This window comes from Bombus vancouverensis, chromosome 2 (assembly GCF_051014615.1).
Source record: "Bombus vancouverensis nearcticus chromosome 2, iyBomVanc1_principal, whole genome shotgun sequence".
Lineage (NCBI taxonomy): Eukaryota > Metazoa > Arthropoda > Insecta > Hymenoptera > Apidae > Bombus > Bombus vancouverensis.
This window is the reverse complement of record NC_134912.1, coordinates 16,635,784-16,653,314: the sequence shown is the minus strand read 5'-3', so window position 1 is coordinate 16,653,314 and position 17,531 is coordinate 16,635,784. Positions and strand designations below refer to the sequence as shown.

General features: G+C 30.1%; 5 protein-coding genes across 7 annotated transcripts; 3 read left to right on the top strand and 2 right to left on the bottom strand.

Annotated features, from left to right (window-relative positions):
- Positions 1–1,657: 1,657 nt before the first annotated feature.
- Positions 1,658–4,594, top strand: CCT2 (chaperonin containing TCP1 subunit 2). Its single transcript, XM_033350526.2, has 7 exons — positions 1,658–1,780; positions 2,214–2,523; positions 2,675–3,108; positions 3,192–3,269; positions 3,350–3,574; positions 3,643–4,024; positions 4,124–4,594. The coding sequence occupies exons 1-7, from the start codon at positions 1,778–1,780 to the stop codon at positions 4,294–4,296; spliced, it is 1,605 nt and encodes a 534-aa protein (XP_033206417.1). The 5' UTR covers positions 1,658–1,777; the 3' UTR covers positions 4,297–4,594.
- LOC117166525 (NADH-cytochrome b5 reductase 3) lies at positions 4,525–7,903 on the bottom strand. 2 transcript variants are annotated; one of them, XM_033350527.2, is made up of 4 exons: positions 7,663–7,903; positions 5,705–6,037; positions 5,443–5,631; positions 4,525–5,364 (listed from the first exon to the last, which is right to left on the bottom strand). In XM_033350527.2, exons 1-4 carry the CDS (start codon positions 7,699–7,701, stop codon positions 4,981–4,983), a joined length of 945 nt encoding a protein of 314 aa, XP_033206418.1. In that variant the 5' UTR covers positions 7,702–7,903; the 3' UTR covers positions 4,525–4,980. The 2 variants fall into 2 exon arrangements, with proteins under 2 accessions (XP_033206418.1, XP_033206419.1); XM_033350528.2 differs by lacking the exon at positions 7,663–7,903 and adding an exon at positions 6,655–6,852.
- A 766-nt stretch (positions 7,904–8,669) lies between these two features.
- On the top strand, positions 8,670–10,182 carry LOC117166528 (transmembrane protein 60). 2 transcript variants are annotated; one of them, XM_076624042.1, is made up of 3 exons: positions 8,670–9,044; positions 9,401–9,619; positions 9,910–10,182. In XM_076624042.1, the coding sequence occupies exons 1-2, from the start codon at positions 8,835–8,837 to the stop codon at positions 9,575–9,577; spliced, it is 387 nt and encodes a 128-aa protein (XP_076480157.1). In that variant the 5' UTR covers positions 8,670–8,834; the 3' UTR covers positions 9,578–9,619; positions 9,910–10,182. The 2 variants fall into 2 exon arrangements, with proteins under 2 accessions (XP_076480157.1, XP_076480156.1); XM_076624041.1 differs by having other exon boundaries at positions 9,858–10,182.
- On the top strand, positions 10,092–11,970 carry LOC117166527 (uncharacterized). The gene is made up of 6 exons (XM_033350530.2): positions 10,092–10,345; positions 10,477–10,554; positions 10,822–11,073; positions 11,147–11,281; positions 11,354–11,459; positions 11,531–11,970. Exons 2-6 carry the CDS (start codon positions 10,546–10,548, stop codon positions 11,689–11,691), a joined length of 663 nt encoding a protein of 220 aa, XP_033206421.1. The 5' UTR covers positions 10,092–10,345; positions 10,477–10,545; the 3' UTR covers positions 11,692–11,970.
- Positions 11,835–15,589, bottom strand: APC4 (anaphase-promoting complex subunit 4). The gene is made up of 7 exons (XM_033350525.2): positions 14,645–15,589; positions 14,022–14,404; positions 13,748–13,948; positions 13,389–13,670; positions 13,094–13,317; positions 12,440–13,011; positions 11,835–12,367 (listed from the first exon to the last, which is right to left on the bottom strand). Exons 1-7 carry the CDS (start codon positions 14,748–14,750, stop codon positions 11,952–11,954), a joined length of 2,184 nt encoding a protein of 727 aa, XP_033206416.2. The 5' UTR covers positions 14,751–15,589; the 3' UTR covers positions 11,835–11,951.
- Between the last annotated feature and the right edge of the window lie 1,942 nt (positions 15,590–17,531).

Genomic DNA, 17,531 nt, shown 5'->3' with positions numbered 1-17,531 from the left:
TATTTAAATCATGTCGATGGACCATAGATTCTAATTACGATTTAAATTGCTGCAACAGAGACTATGACGCATAGCCTAGCAAGTTTTATTCTTCCTTTTAACGATCATTTCGTGGATCGATGACTTCACACGTTGGAATTTTATTAATAATGGATTCCTTCGAACGTAAAATCTTTGGATGTAGGATGCTCCCGAACGTAATACATAATTAGTTCCTCGTGGCATTACATTACAAAAAAGATCTCTTAAAACCGTTAATTAAATCGTAGAATCGATTATGAAATTATATATACTTTTACCAATGGCGACTATATCTTACAAAGAGTTTCTTCGACGATTCGTGGAAAGTGAGATTATATGACTACATCGAGCAAAAGAAAGCGCGTCTTCGATCATTAATTTGCATATGCAGCACCCGTATATTACTCGTATGTACACGCGTGTTGTGTGTGTACATGCATTAATGTGAATAAAATGATTGAAACGCGAAGACATTAGCTTTATTGAAATGCCAAGGCTAATTTCGCGCAGAAAACCTGTTATTGCGCGCGCATCTTCGTACTATGTTATTGTAAGAAAAATGATAAGGGGGTAAATACATGTTTTTAGAAACATTGAAAGAGAGATAATCAACACGGTATACTTCTTGATTAACGATAATCCAGAATGCCTTTATTCTGTAACAACCGTTGTCCTATGCATTGTCTCGGAACGTCAAATACATATGCCCGAGAACGTCTGCAGCTATGCGTCCCATAAAAGCATCGAAAGGTCTACAGGACCCCTATTGTGCGTGGAGATCCGTATGAAATAGGGGACAGCTGGGTGTAGACCGTTATTTAAACGTGCGCGCGAGCGCTGCCGAGCACGCGTCTATCCAAATTGGTTAGTGGAATTTAAATTTCTGATAAAAGACTCGGAAACTTTAATCGTATCATATATTCCGATAACTGTAACTGTAGGAATACAATCGAATTTTTACCAAGCAGAATTTTGCGATCTCATTATATGTCGTACATACCAAATACTCCTGCAAATAGAGAATTTTTGTTTATGTATAAACATCAAAATCGTATATAATTTCATAATTTTTTACGAAATTATAGAGTTTTAATAATATATATGTACATGTATTCAGATATAGGAAAATACTATTCTTTACATAAAATGTTAATATTTTATGATATAAAATTCTATCTATTAATTCCTAAAAGAGATTGTTCAATCTGTGAGAATTACTAAACATTCCTTTTTTACGTTACAAATAAATCTACATATAATTTAATATACTTTCAATAGTTATATCTCTATTTAAAAACACAATATAATTAGATGTAAGTAATATTATACGTATTATTGATAAAACATTTAAGTCAGCGTATGATGTGTCAATTTATACCTTTGACAAGCCTTAAAAGGAATTAAATTCAGAATCGTATCGGTCATACCAGCATGGCGCGCCATCTACATATGAATATTATATCAGAAGATTCTTGATGTTTTTCACTAAAATTCAATGATGAAAGGTACCTTCCGTCCTCTAAGCACTTTAATCTCATTTTTGATTGGTGAAAAATAATCTGAGTCTTTTATGTTAACCAATCAAAGAAACGCTAGAATGGAATACGGGAAGAAAATATATCTTTGGTGTTTCAGGCGGAGGTGCCACTAACTCCACCTATCGATAGACAATTTCTTGTAATTGTGCTTTGCTGTGTCGTTGTACAAACTTTATTCGATTATAAATTGTGTCCCATTGCTTTAGCAGTAATTCAAAATGGTAATTAATTGATTTTCATCTTCCTTTAGTATATCGTAAAGTAATATTATTGAAATATCATCAGAAATCGAAATTATAATGAGTTAACTTTCGTTACCCGGTTTTGTATAGAGATATGACAAATGGCGCACGTGTATCAATAGATCTTTTTAATTATAAACTAAAAAAAATTATTTCCTAAAGATATTATAATACAATTCATAAAACAATTGCAACTTACAAACTTTTTATAGTTTATTATACTTTTAAGTGATCGATTAAATAACACTTCCCGTTATTAGACAATAAATTAATGCAAAAAATATCATAAAGATGCGAAAAATATAATCAGAACGTGGCAACTTATACGGCATAAATAAATTAGAATATATGGAAGATGTTTGTTAATATTAGTAATAAAAATAATTCTAAAAATTTAAATGGCTATTTGCAGGTTTCCTTAAATCCTGTCAGGATTCTAAAAAATGAAGCGGAAGAAGAAAAAGCAGAAATTGCCAGGCTAAGTTTGTTCGTAGGAGCAATAGCCATTGGTGATTTAGTAAAGTCTACACTTGGACCTAAAGGTATGGATAAGATATTGGTGGCTCATGGCCGATCTGCAGGACAAGTTCAAGTTACAAATGATGGTGCAACTATTCTCAAAAATGTTGGTGTGGATAATCCTGCTGCTAAAATCTTAGTAGATATGTCGCGTGTTCAAGATGATGAAGTTGGTGATGGTACCACTTCTGTAACTGTCCTTGGTTGGTATAATTATTTTAATTTTTTTAATATCATTAGTATATAACTTAAGAGAATTCTTTTATATTAAAAATAATGTATAAAATCAATATAAAATTTTAGTATTATTTGCACTTAATATGCAGTGTTTAAAATAATCATTTCATATTTTAGCTGCTGAATTATTAAGAGAAGCAGAGAAATTAATAGATCAAAAAATTCATCCACAAACCATAATTTCTGGCTGGAGAAGTGCAACTAATGTAGCAAGAGAAGCTTTGAAAAACGCTGCAGCTGATAATTCTGCAGATCCTGAACGTTTTCGTGAAGATTTGTTGAATATTGCCCGTACAACTCTGAGTTCGAAAATTCTGTCCCAACACAAGGAACACTTCAGCAAACTTGCAGTAAATGCTGTGTTGCGTCTTAAAGGATCTGGCAATTTATCGGCTATTCAAATAATTAAGAAGCGTGGAGGAACTTTAGGTGATTCCTTCCTTGATGAGGGATTCTTACTAGACAAAAAACCTGGTGTACATCAGCCACAGAGAATAACTGATGCACGTATACTTATAGCGAACACTCCTATGGATACAGATAAAATCAAGGTAAAGAAGAAATATATGAATTTATAATAATTGTATAAGTTCTATGGTAATTCAGCAATATTCATGTATATATTGGTTTACAGGTATTTGGTTCTAGAGTTAGAGTTGACTCAATGGCAAAAATTGCAGAATTAGAAGGAGCAGAGAAGGAAAAAATGAAGGTAACTATAAAGTGTAATTATATTACAATTAACAAAAAGAGCTATATTTAATTATTTATAATCGCGTGTTTACAATTTAGGATAAAGTTGAGAAGATCATAAAACATGGCTGCAACGTTTTTGTTAATAGACAGTTGATTTATAATTACCCAGAACAATTGTTTGCTGACGCTAATATTATGGCTATCGAGCATGCTGACTTTGATGGTATTGAACGGCTTGCTCTTGTTACTGGTGGAGAAATTGTCAGTACCTTTGATCATCCTGATATGGTGAAACTTGGCAAATGTGATCTCATTGAACAGGTATGCCTGAATAAATTGGAATTATGATTAGTGAAGTAGCACTTTTAAAGATACATTAATCTTTTTAGATAATGTTGGGTGAAGACACTTTATTACGATTTTCTGGAGTTCCTTTGGGAGAAGCATGTACAGTAATTATTAGAGGTGCTACCCAGCAAATTCTTGATGAAGCTGAGAGATCTTTGCATGATGCGCTTTGCGTATTATCAGCTACTGTACGTGAATCAAGAATTGTTTATGGGGGAGGATGTAGTGAAATGATAATGGCTTGTGCCGTAATGAACGCAGCTGCTTCTACTCCTGGAAAAGAAGCAGTTGCAATGGAATCTTTTGCTCGTGCATTGCAACAATTACCCACTGTTATTGCCGACAATGCTGGTTACGATTCAGCTCAACTAGTTAGCGAATTGAGAGCTGCACATAATTCTGGCGCAAATACCATGGGCCTCGGTATGTTTATTTTAAAATAATAAATATAATTTACAGTTGTTATTGTTATGAATAGCAATAATAGATTATTAATTATTTTAACTTATCTCTCATTAATAGATATGGAGCAAGGAAAAATAGGCTGTATGAAACGATTAGGAATAACTGAATCTTGGGCTGTGAAGAGGCAAGTTTTAGTTAGTGCAGCAGAAGCAGCCGAAATGATTTTACGTGTGGATGATATCTTACGGGCTGCACCCAGAAAGCGCGTCAAGGATCGCGGACGTTGTTAATTACACAGATGCTCGTTCACTGCTTTATCTGCACTGCTTTTTTTCGTAACACGAATTATGATTAAATAATAAACAATTTAGCTTCTTCCCTTTTGTTAATAAACATTGACACTAATTAATACCGGTATACTTCTTTAATGCTATGGTATGTAATACTATTTTACGTTATAAATTTTAAATCACTGTTCGAAACTGAAGTAAGAGAAGGGTTTATAAAAAAATCGGACATTTTGCGATCATCATTTTTTATAACAATACAATAGGTTTAACATCAATAAATGCCCTTAATACCCTAAAATTGTATATTTTCTTTACTAAAGCTTTGCATTGGCAACATCTATACAAAATTATAAACTTGAAAAAAAAATTATTATAAATGTCATTTATAACAAGAATGCAATTGTCTGAACAAAAATGCAATTAAAAATATAATGAATTCGTATAATTGTAACGAATACAATTATGTATATCAAATCAACCTAACTCGTATTTTTAAATCTTGAACTGATATTATATTCGTTTACATTAACCAATATACGGTATATACTAAAAGATGAGATATGTTTACGAGTATTAAATTTATAAACTTAAGTGAACTTGAAATTATAAGCCAATTTTTTAGTCAAAGTAACTAGCAAGTCAAATGTATTCTACATTTAAATGTGACAAAAATAATTTGTTGCTTCAGTATGCAAATCGTAATTTTGGGTCATAACCGAGTTTATCAAGGTTAGGATTACAAGCAAAATTAATCATTGGAGGTGGACCACACATAAGTACTATTGTATCAGGTGATGGAGGAAATAGATGATCCTTGATCATATCTGCATTTATAAATCCAGTACTGTACGGCCAATTTTCACTACTAGTATCTATTGTATACCAGAGTTTCAATTTGTTAGGATGATTCTTTGCAATATCATCTAATTCTTCTCGAAGTAATATATCTTTTTCTGTTTGATTGGCAAAAAGTAGCGAAGCTTGAGTTTCATCTGTAGAATCCTTTATTATAGCACGAATTAATTGTAGCATTGGTGTGATTCCTGTCCCACCAGCTAACATTACAATCTGCAACAACATACAAATTTATTTATTCCTTAAAGTTTATAAGCAGAAAATATAATTGCATAAATTAAATATATGTACCTTTTTAACATTATATTCCACAGGTGGATCTTTTCTCAAAATTTTTATAGAAAATTTCCCATGGCCTTTATAAACAAGCCGACCAGAAGGTCCTCTAAAATCAACTGTCTCCCCAATTTTTAAGTTTTCTAAGTATTGAGACAGTTTTCCTCCTTCAGGGAATTTTGGATGTACATTTTTAAAATATACCTAAATATATAATTTTATTCATGACTTTCATATTGAACTGCATAGATCATATTTTATATATTTTATTATTTACCTTAATAACAAGATCTACATAACCATGGTCATCATCACTTGATACAGGTGTATAAGAGCGTATAACAACTTCATCCCCAATCTTCACTGTTAAATGAACATGTTGACCGATTGGTAATCCTAATACATGATCGGAAGTTGGCAATGCAAATCTGAATTTTCTTGTATCATGACTTAATATGTCTTTTTTTATTAATGGTAAACTATATTTAACAACTGGTTCAACCAGTAAAATTGGAGATTTCTTTTTCTTATCACTTCTCCAACTGTTGTAAAATTTCACTGCTAATCCTATTACAGCTATGGTTCCTACAGCAGCTAATACTGATACAAACTAAAACAAAAAAAGGAAAGTATAAAAATTACAAATTTGAAAATAAAGTTTATAAAATAAACATATTCATTGTATTTAAAATTCTGATCAAATTTGCAAGCATTTTGAAGATTACTAAAGAGTTATGTGTAATACTTAAGTACTGATTTCTAATACATAAAACTAATTTGAAAAATACAATAACAATTCAAAAGATATTATCAACAAAGTAAATGAGAATACTCAAAACGTGACAATCTATTGAATGTCATCTGCATATATAGAAATACATTAAATCATGAACTTTATAGATTCTTCTTACAACAATAAATACTTAGAATTTTCAGCTTTTAAACAATTTAATTTACTGAAGTACATAACATGTCATCACACAAACATCCTTCCAATTTCTTTTACAATTAAATTACACTTTTTATCCATTTATAGAAATGGACAAACTTATTACCTATAATAAAACAATAATAAACTAATATACGAGAAACTGATTGCTTGAATTATACAAAAACACAATGCCAACCAGTTACATGCATTACGGTTTATTAATTTTTTTCGAAATTTTCGATTAATAAGAATAATACGATTTCAGAGAACTTATATTTTTTATTCAAACTACTTACCAGTGATCGTAAGTTTGACATCGTAAATTAAATCACACGTGGTTAGAATCTCAGTAAAAAAAGTGTTGAAAATGAGGCTAAGGTCGTAATTACAAGAAGAGATAGGAAAGGTAAACAAAAAAAGAATCCGTAAGATTCACAAGTGCTAATGCTTTGACAGCACACTTATTGAGAAAGAGTACGGAAATGTCTTCAGTTCGTTACCGATTTTGAAAGTTTTTCATGCACACACTTCGAGAAATTGCCGGCTCCTACATGGGGTCAGACACAGGACGCTACCCTTTAAAATAGATCTTACTTCCCTCGATCTAATAACAGTTCTACTATTCCAGTATATTTATAGCTATATTACCGAAGGTATTACAAACGTAGAGTAAATGTGGCTTTATATATTGTAATATGTTGTATATTGTTAAATATTGGGTAACGCATCGAAAGAGGATTGTTTCATAATTGCTATAAAGTATATAACATAACACTACAATTTTTCTACATAATTTCATATACATATATATGTACATATAATAGCAGTATTAATATAATAATATTAGACAAATGGAAGCATTTTTATCAAAGGGAAAGTTTTTTAATCAATCAACTAACCTTAGTGAATAATGTACATATACATATATTACGAAGAGCTCAATAAAGATATATATTCATGTATGTAAGTATATTCATAAGATTCATTGAAGTGACAAATAATAAGAATCTAAGGAGTAGATTTGTATTAATTTAAATGTAACAATGTTTTGAATTGCTTCAAATTGTCGAATTTATAAATCTGATTAGCTGATTAAAAATTTAAATAATAGCAAGCACTTACGTACTCGTTCACTTTATCTATCTAAATATAACCGTTTAATTACATAATTCGATAATGAACAAATTTAATTTTCAATTAACTTCAAACTAAAAAGAAACCATTATATTTAAATAAATATTTTATATTATACGTTTATGTATAAACAAATAATAAAAAAATTTTATTAAATGCCATATACGCACATTAGATCCATTTGATGCAGAACTCGCTTCATTCGGCATAATAACGATAATTGTATTATTTACTATATATTCACAAGGAACGTATCACCTTATAATTATTATATCATTCAATTCAGTCTATTTATAAATGTCGTTTGCAAATTAAACTATAAATAATACTTATTCTAAAAGAATTCGTTGAACAATATTATAACTATCGGCTCAAGTGAATGATCGTACAATTTTTACAATCACAAACACATTTACTGAATGATGAAACAATCTTGATTCAAGGTCGCTGCTTAGTGATAGTATGTTCTTAGATATTCTTTTTATAGCGTAAAAACTTTTAAAGCGTTTAAGATAGAGATATTGAAAAATAACTTAACTAATTTTATATTACTTTCAAGTAATTTGAACAATAATGGCGTTACTCGTTAAAAAATATTATAAAATAAATGATATTTCGCTTATAATATCATGTCCTTTTAACAATCATTTTAAAAGTACAAAGTATATGAATATGATAATTTTTCAAGTTATTGCAATCAAAACTTATGTCATCCTATAATAAATAGGTATATGAATAAATGTATCTTTATATAATTACACATGTATACAGTACAACAAGCATATAATACAAATACAGTATAGAACAACATAATAACAAATTATATTCATGTACATATAGTTTCCCTATAAATACTACGTCTATTGAGAGTTATAAATCAGAATAAATTGAAAAAGTAAAAACATTGTCATTATCTCAAAATAATCCAAAAAATATATCTACTTAACAAAAATAAGATCTCGAGTTTGTTACCCGGGCTAGCCGTTTATATCACTCAATCGATCTCGCGACTTTACAATATCAATATATAATGTAAAAACTGTGATGAAATTAAAGATAATGAACTTTACTTCATTGAAAATAATAAAGAAATAACATATTCTGTTGTAATATATTTTTTATGTCGTTTCATAATGCGATATACAAATTTGAATAATATTAATATATTTATGTTAGTAGCGACATCTTAGAAATCGTTACAACTTATAGGTTAGTTGATGATAGAGGTTAGGTGGTATATCAAACGTTGAGGTAAACAGATCACCGAATTTGCAACACAATCGTATAGTTTCAAGATCACGTTTTGTCTCGTGATTTTTGACGTACTTAATTATATATCCCAATGACAGCTTTACATCGTGCGTTATATACATGGTTTAATCTTTTGATTTTTCTGATTCTGCTTGTCTTGAGGCTCGATCAGAGGACACAATGGAATTGGTTTATTGTTTTTATTCCACTGTGGTTGTTTGATCTCATAGTTTCAGTTAATATTATTATTAATATCATCACCCTTTTTAAAAATGGACGTATTGATCATTTACCTCGGGAAGTAAGTTTTTTTCATCAGAGTATTACTTGCATATAAATTGTAAATATTACTAATTAATTTGTTAATAAGAAGATTGCAGAAATTTTCACTTTAATTTGTAGTATATTTCCTTAATTATATGAATAAATAAAAAATGTATTGTCCATTCTACTGTTAATAAGAATTTCGTTAAAAAGGAAACTTAATTTATTATATATTGAGTGACAAATTATTTGTAACATTCATCATATTGAAATTCTTGAAAATATAATATTTCATACAAAAAAGCTAAGCTTATGAATTTGATATAAACATGTACTGTGATGAAACTGGGTACTTATTATATTTTATGAATACTGAAAATATCTTCTTTTCAGATGTGGTATACATCAGTTATGCTCATGAAAATAAGTGCCCAAATTTTAATATGTTTGAAATTAGAAGCACCACATTGGTTTTTACCAGCAAAACTTGTTTTGGGACCATTTTGGATTCTTCTTCCAGCATTGGCAGTTGATGTCTTTATAAATTTGATGCATCATTATCGATATTAACAATGACCAAATCACAGCCAATTCAGAAATATTATAATAAATGTATGTAATATCTACAATGTTTTATATGAATACATTTTGTATAAATTAACTTTAATTATTATTGATATAATTATTATCAATGCCATCAAAATTATGTTGATTTCAATTATAAACAATGGCTATATTTTTTGTATATTTGAGGATCATTTTTTTAACTTAAAAACATTTTGTAAAAAAGTAGTAATTTATTATTTATTTGCATCTCATATGTATATGTTATATAATGATTAATTAATAGGTACAACGTGTGTAAATACTTTCCTGATATTAGATTTTATTTTACATACCAGTCTCTTTTGAATAGTAAAAGTGAGAAAGTATATAGTGCATGTTTAGATAGTATGGTAGTCACAAGATGCCACTCTAGTTTACTATAAATACTCTATTGCACAAGGATGAATAGGACAAAGATATAAATAAGTAACTCTACCTCAGATCCATTATTGAAGCTTTTCTCATTAGTTCATAAGACTGTCATCTCTTACAAACAATAAAGTGACTGTAATATTTTTTAGCATATTTATTAATATATAAAATAAATAACAGTGAAACATTAGAAAGAATTTATGTACTTACCTTTATTGTTATGCAACATGGTTCATTGACAAATGTCTTTTGCTTGCATTGTGTATATGATAATTATTCCAGCAACCATCTGTTACATTTAAAGTCCTACACCATTGAAATTCTTTCAATGGAAATGATCAGTGGAATTGGAATGTAATTGTTAGTAGAACACAGTACGAATGATACAAAACATTTTGCTAGCTTAGTTGATAGTAGAACAAGTTCTGTAACAGTGTTTGTACATTTTTACTATGAATTTTTTAATCTAAGTATTCCTTTTGTGTGAATAGAACTTATGAGTTCATAAAGTGGATAAATCAACAATTTTATAGTGATCTACTGAGCTGGATATAAGTAACATGAAGCAGGTAGAATGACCAGATATGTTTTTACTATGTTACATTAAATATCTATATAGTTTATAATAATTAAAAAATTAACAATAAATTTTGCAAAAACTAAGATTAATATTATAAATTAAGCTATCTAAATATTAAATATAAATACATTAAATATTACAAATTATCATATATTCAAGTTTATAATTTGAACTCATTATTTATTAATATCAAAATAAATAAATATATACTCTATCCAATCTTATTTATTATTTTTATTGCAATTCTATTTTACAGATGAATGTGATTTATTTTATATTTCTATGTTTATTATTATCACTAACGAAAAGTGGAGCTAATGAAGATCAAGTTACAGTGACAAAAGTTCCAGCAGGTCATATAGCTGAACTTCCATGTTTGAGCAGTGATGATCATCATCGTTTTATGTTTTGGCACCTTACTGGTAATAACCGCATTATTGGGCCTGGAAATTTAATGGATGAAAACAAATATAATTATGAAGTGTTAACAGGAAAGCTTTTCATAAGGGTAAGTAATTATTGTAAATATTCCTCTTACAACTTTTAGGTATTTTATCTTAACAAATTATATCTTTTATTAGGGTGTATCAACAGCTGAGTCTGGTTTCTATAAGTGTTTTTCCAAAGGTATATCAGATCGTTCTAATATCACTAGTAATACTATTGAATTAATAGTTAAGAAAGATTGGGAAGATCTTTGGGAAAACGATTTTGAGGTATGTTAAGATACGTTATATCTTCAATAAATATATTTTTCCTATTTGTTTTCAATAGTCTCTTTCTTATAGACAAATTTATTACGGGGTATGGCTGCTGTTATGGTAATAGTTGTTGCTATAGCTATTGTTCTTTTCATTGTCACAACAAAAAGGAAACACAATCGCAATTTTTTTGGTAAATATTATAAATTGATATGTAAAACAAAATATCATATTTTTATGTTTAATTAATATGAATTATTTCAGATTTGGAAGAATCAAGAGAAAATTCTCCCGCAAAATATACGCCAAATATCTATACTGTTCCTCCACCATCTATGTCTATACCAACAATTGATGAAGGTGGTATTGATAATGAAGCTCTTGATATTGATTTCCCAAGAGTATTTAATCAAATGCAAAAATAATGAATAATTTTGTAATATATTCAAAGAAATTTTGTTTCATGGTGAATGCAACATAAAGACATACACACATACATACATACATACATAGCCATATTTAAATTTATATACATATACATTGATTTAGGAATTGTGCCATGAAGACATAAAATACATAATCATTTCATAAGTAAAAAAATAGTTTTAATAAATGTTTTGTAGATGAAAATTCTCTTGTAACATATTGTATATATATTTATGTATATAAATAATGATTAAATAGTTTAATTATATGTTTGAGAATTTGCAGCTGTTCCATGAGTAGTGTTCAACATACTATCATTCATTACATCTTCTTCATCTTCTTCTTCTTCCTCTTCTTCAGGTTCCACTTCAGTTTCTAATAATCTTATTTTCCTATTGTTTTCACTTAAAACAGCGGCCACTTTTCGCGCACCACTGACTGCTATTTTTTTAGCAGTTATACCTTGAAAAGGTCGTGGCCAACTGTTACCTAAAAGATCTACTAAACTAATTGCATTCTTATCTTGATTTTCAAAAATTCGGACGTTATTCAATGGCAATTGTACAAGATACGATGCATGTGTATGTTTGTTAAGTAGCAGTAAACTGAGATGTTCGTTAGAGTAAAATTGTAGATCAACTACAGTACAGTCTATGTACGTTTTGGAATGAGATTCTGTAAAAAAACAAACGTTATGTTACTTTAAAGAATTAAATTATTGCATATATTTATAGTAAAACAGCAAACCTGATTTATAATCTGTATCTATCGTACTTAATTTAAACCTAAGAGAAATGGGTTCTATGCATGAACACTCGACTTTAAACAGTCGTAATATTTGATGGTCAGCATCACATGTAGCTACTAGCAAACTATCATTGTTTGTTGCAACTTGCGATGATGTAAATCCTATAGACGGCGACAAAGCAATATTTGATATGGTAAAATGTTCAACTAATCCTTGGTAAGACTCACGAAAAACATTATGTATAGCAGTAATTAATTTCGCATGAGACTGCAATAAGGAATAATTAAGGTCTTGTTTCACAATAAGAGGATGATCACGAAGACAATGATTTTCATCGAGCATAGTAGCCCATTCGCTTCCTTCAGGAGTTAGACAAGTTTGTAAATTTTCCCGTCGCAAGTATTGACCTAACTTCTCTAAATTCACTCCTTTTCTTCCTCCAACACCAGGTTCAGTCTTATCAAAACCGCGCAAAAATTCGGCGATAAATGTTAACTCTTGTTGACTGACACGACTTACTTCAGATGGTATTCTTTCATCTGACAGCCTTAAAATTGCAACGTATAACCACCTTAAAATAAAAATATAAAATAGGAGAAATAGAAATAGAAATAGTAGAAATATTGGATAAGAATTTTAATTTTTAAACGTACCGGAAAAACGCTTTATAGTCACGCATGCTATGATCTATCACTTGCTGAATTTCAGAAGATTTTGCTAAAAAAGCTTCTGATGCGTGAAGAGCATTAGTTATAATAGTCTCATCAGTAAGTCCTAGTAATTCATACGAGCCACCTAATCTGACCATTCCTCTCATTTCAGCTAATTGGTATACGAGGGCCATCCCAACGCTAGTTAAATTTTTTAAGACTAATTTCTACAAAATAGGGATGAATTATTGTGATGTAGATAAATTAAAGAAATTATCACCAAATATTACCATCATACCTGTATATTACTATAACACATTTCAATGCTATGTCCTAATTTTTTTAAACCCTTTTCAGTCAAATCACGTAGCAAGAAATTCTCTAAGTTTTGGGTAGGTATACCAATCATTAACAGTTCTAAAAAGTCCGCAGCAACTCCACCAGGTGGATTTGTTTCTGCATATCGTGCAAGTTTTTCATCCATTTCCAAAAGAATTGTCTCCCATGCTTCAGATATTGCCATTAACGTACGTGAAAGATAATCCATCAGGTATTCGATATTAGCTTGAGCTTGTGCTACCTCAAATTTAGATAAAAAATTTATAGAAATTTAGTATTATTTTGAAATAAACGTTTAAAATATATTAAGCAAAGAACCTTTAAAAAAGCTGTGCTTTGTTCCAACAGTGGACACCATAATCTACTTGCTTTGATGCCAATATTATCCTTCCATGTAATCCACATTGATTTGCCAAATCCACCACTAATTTCTAATATTTGACCATGACCAACAGAAATTGTACCGCAATAGAACATTCCAAATACATACATTGCAACATTTCCATCATCTAAGCCAAGCTATAGCATATACAATTATCTATAGATGATCACAATGTTAATATTCCAAAACATCTATGATATTTAAACTTACAAAAAGTATATCTAAAGTTTGAGATAAAACTTCCTTGCGTTCTGATTCTTGACCAAAACTTCTATTTAAACTAGGTAAAGGTGGGAGATATTCTCCAGTCGGTAGCATATTTGCTTTGCTACCATTTAACAAAGTATCACTTTCTAAATTTGCTAATGGTAACCATGTCATACATGTAATTGCATTGTGCAACATTAACTTTGTTCTATGTATAATATTTTTATTCTCAATATCTACAAGACACACTAATTTAGAGACTTCATAACAAATCGCTAGAAGTTTTCCATCTGGTCTCCATGCTAAATTCACTATAGTATCGGATTCCTCTTGAGGACTCAGTAACCATACTCTTTGCCATGTTAATCTATGTAACGTAACTTCTCCTATAAAAATCATTTTAATAAAGATAACATTATTTATTACATTTATGATATTCAAGAATTCCTACTATTATAAATAAAACTAATATTACGATGAATCAAACTCTGATAATATTTATTAAAAAATTAATAATATGTTTTTATTAACTTCTGCATAAATAATTAATATCAACTATAAAGTGTTATAGAAATTTAAACAACTGAAAAACTTCAACTTTTTATTTACTAAATGAAAAATCTAACCTTTCACATTTGCGATTGCTAAGAGATCCATTTTTGGAGACCATTGCATCCGTGTTACTTCAACTAGAAGTTGTCTTTCTTCTAATTGTCTCATACTACCTGCCATTTTTGTAATATTGATCAGAATTTAACTTGCAACAACATTCTGTCGAACTATTGGAAACCGCAACTTTGAGGTTATGTTTGCCATCGGTATATTTTGTTTATAAATAACACAACATTGCATACATATACGTATAAGTACTAAACCAGTTTTTCTACATACATCTAGAATCTAAAGCCAAGACAAAGTGTTTAAACCAATCGCATACAGTACATGCATATATTTATTAACATTTATTGAAAGACAAACTTTTATATACAGTTTCAAAATTTTTGCGTTTGTCATATTTCAGCAAAATGTAATTATGAATGAAGTATAAACTGCTCTCTTAATGTAATACTAGATACTATCAGATAATATGTACATATAATCTGATACAATTAAGATAAAATGCTATTATGCTATACATATCGCAGTGTCATGAGTCACGAGTCAGGTAGCTTCTTAATATCATATTTTACTTGAAAATGTTACAATCGGGATGTATTAATTTCATGTAGGTTCGTGTATGAAAAATTTCTGAATGAGCGTAACAGAAATGCGACAGTTAAACAAATTGTCTAAATGCTGCCAAAAGCAATTCAGCGAATGTCAAAGGTGGAGAACTAAAATTAAAAATAAACACCATTACTGACTTTTTAGCATGCGCACGAGCTGCCGGACATCACAGACAAATATTTCGCGCCTAAACAAATTTCCGATAGAAATATCATTTCGAGTTTCATGCGCTAACAATAAATTGTTATGATACGTACGGCCGTACTAAGTCTAACCGAAATGGGATACGTGAATTGCGCGATGCGTCTTCTCTTTAGGAATGAGGTCATTGAAGTTCGGCACAAAATTGGAGTAAACCAGATTTTCACACTATCGCATTTTCAGACAGCTCTGAATTTTAAAATCTAGATGATAATGAATATTATAAAAAAACATTTTGCATTAGAAATTTTCTTTATATTTTTATTTATTTCTTTAAATATTGGCTTTTACAATAGCATTTGTTTTATGTTAAGAACTTTTTAGTAAGTCTGAAAAAACGAGGATCCTCTTGAGCGTAGAGGAAATAAAAACTTTCGGTTTTGGATATTTCAAGAATATTTGTCTGCGTTTACGCGTAAAAAATTGGTGATCTGCAATACCGAGGCCAGCTTAAAGCCAAGATATTTATGTGAAAGTGAATGAAATTAATATTCAAGGGAAAATAAGGAAAATAGTGAAAATTCCGAAGCTTATTAAAAATTTCTGATTCTGTGTAAAAAGTAATTATATTAAAGCCAAGAATTTTATTTTTCATAAAAAGGCAAGAAAGTGTAATTTACAGACAAAGAATAGAAACAGACGCAGCGTAACTTTCTGTTTATTAAACAACCTATCACGTTCGTGATATACGTTTAATAAATACGAATTCACCATGTTCACAATATTTAACAAAACCTTATATCTTTAATAATAAACGTTCAACGTTCAAGCAGAGAAAAAATAATAAAGAAACAAAATACTATTCACAGACGAATAAATCAAACAGCTTGTACAAAGACTCGTTCAGTAAACTCCCACACCTCATCCAGAAGTATTATCAAAATAAATAAAATTTCAACGAAAGCCACGAATCCTGTTATCCTTTTAATCGTCTTCTTCAAAAGAAATTCATTTTTGGAAAGCTAATTTCCACTACTTCCAATTAATTGTAAAACCAGTCATAAATCGACTTCGGAGGTTTGATCGCGAATTAATCATATTATTATATGATCCAATATATTAAATGGATCATTTTTTAAGATTTCTAGTCATTTCTTAAAACTTTATATATATACGCAGGTAATTTATTTTTACCAAAAATGAGAAACGACCCCTTAACGAAATAGAGAATTTCTAAATGAAGAAACGAAGAAATCGATTAGTTCTTTAGTATTAGATACGTTTGAATTTATAAATAAAATTACAATGTTTTCCGTTCTTTTCATATTGACGAAATAAATCAAAATTCTTTATAATAATTCCACTGTTCCACTAAAAGTACTATAGACTTGTAGGCTTCTTTTTGGATAGCTTACATCCTAGAGATTGGTAATTCAATCGACGAGTTTATTCGTCTAGTTAACAGGTTAATTAAAATCGGTTCACCCTAAAAACCTCAATAGTCGCGACACCTGCGTCTACGTGGTTCTCAACCAGCACGGCGCTACGGATCCATCCTACCGATCAATCCCGTGAAACTTGGGGAAGGATCCCCTTAACCCGTATCGACCCATTTTTAAATTCATCTTTCACTGGGGAAAATCTAGTCGTCGATCTATTTGTATATTCAGATCGAAGAGAAAAATAAATCGTGGCGCGTAAGAATTCGCTGCAACTCGTCCATTCATCGATCTATTCATCGATACCAAAATCTGTTCGTTGATATCGCGCGGCCAGAACGAAGAGAAAAAACGACTCCGTGGCAGTTCCATAAAAACGTATTCGTAAATCTACTCGTCGATTTAAAAATCTATTTTTCGATATCGAAACCTATCCTATCGCTAACGTGCACGCAGAATGAGCGAAACAAGTCAAACAAGAACTTGCGTCGACGACTCGTCGAATCGCTCGTCCGTTCCTAGATCTATTCTCCGATATCGAAATCGTTAGCATCGTGTAATCCAGAACGAAGATAAAACCAACCGGCGTTAGAAGTTAGGACAAAGTCGATCGAAGGTGGTGGCAGGCTGGCGAAGAACGCGTGCGGAGCAGGAGGGCGCCGAGGAACGCCACTGGCCACGTGACCCGCCAGCAGAATCCGCGGCG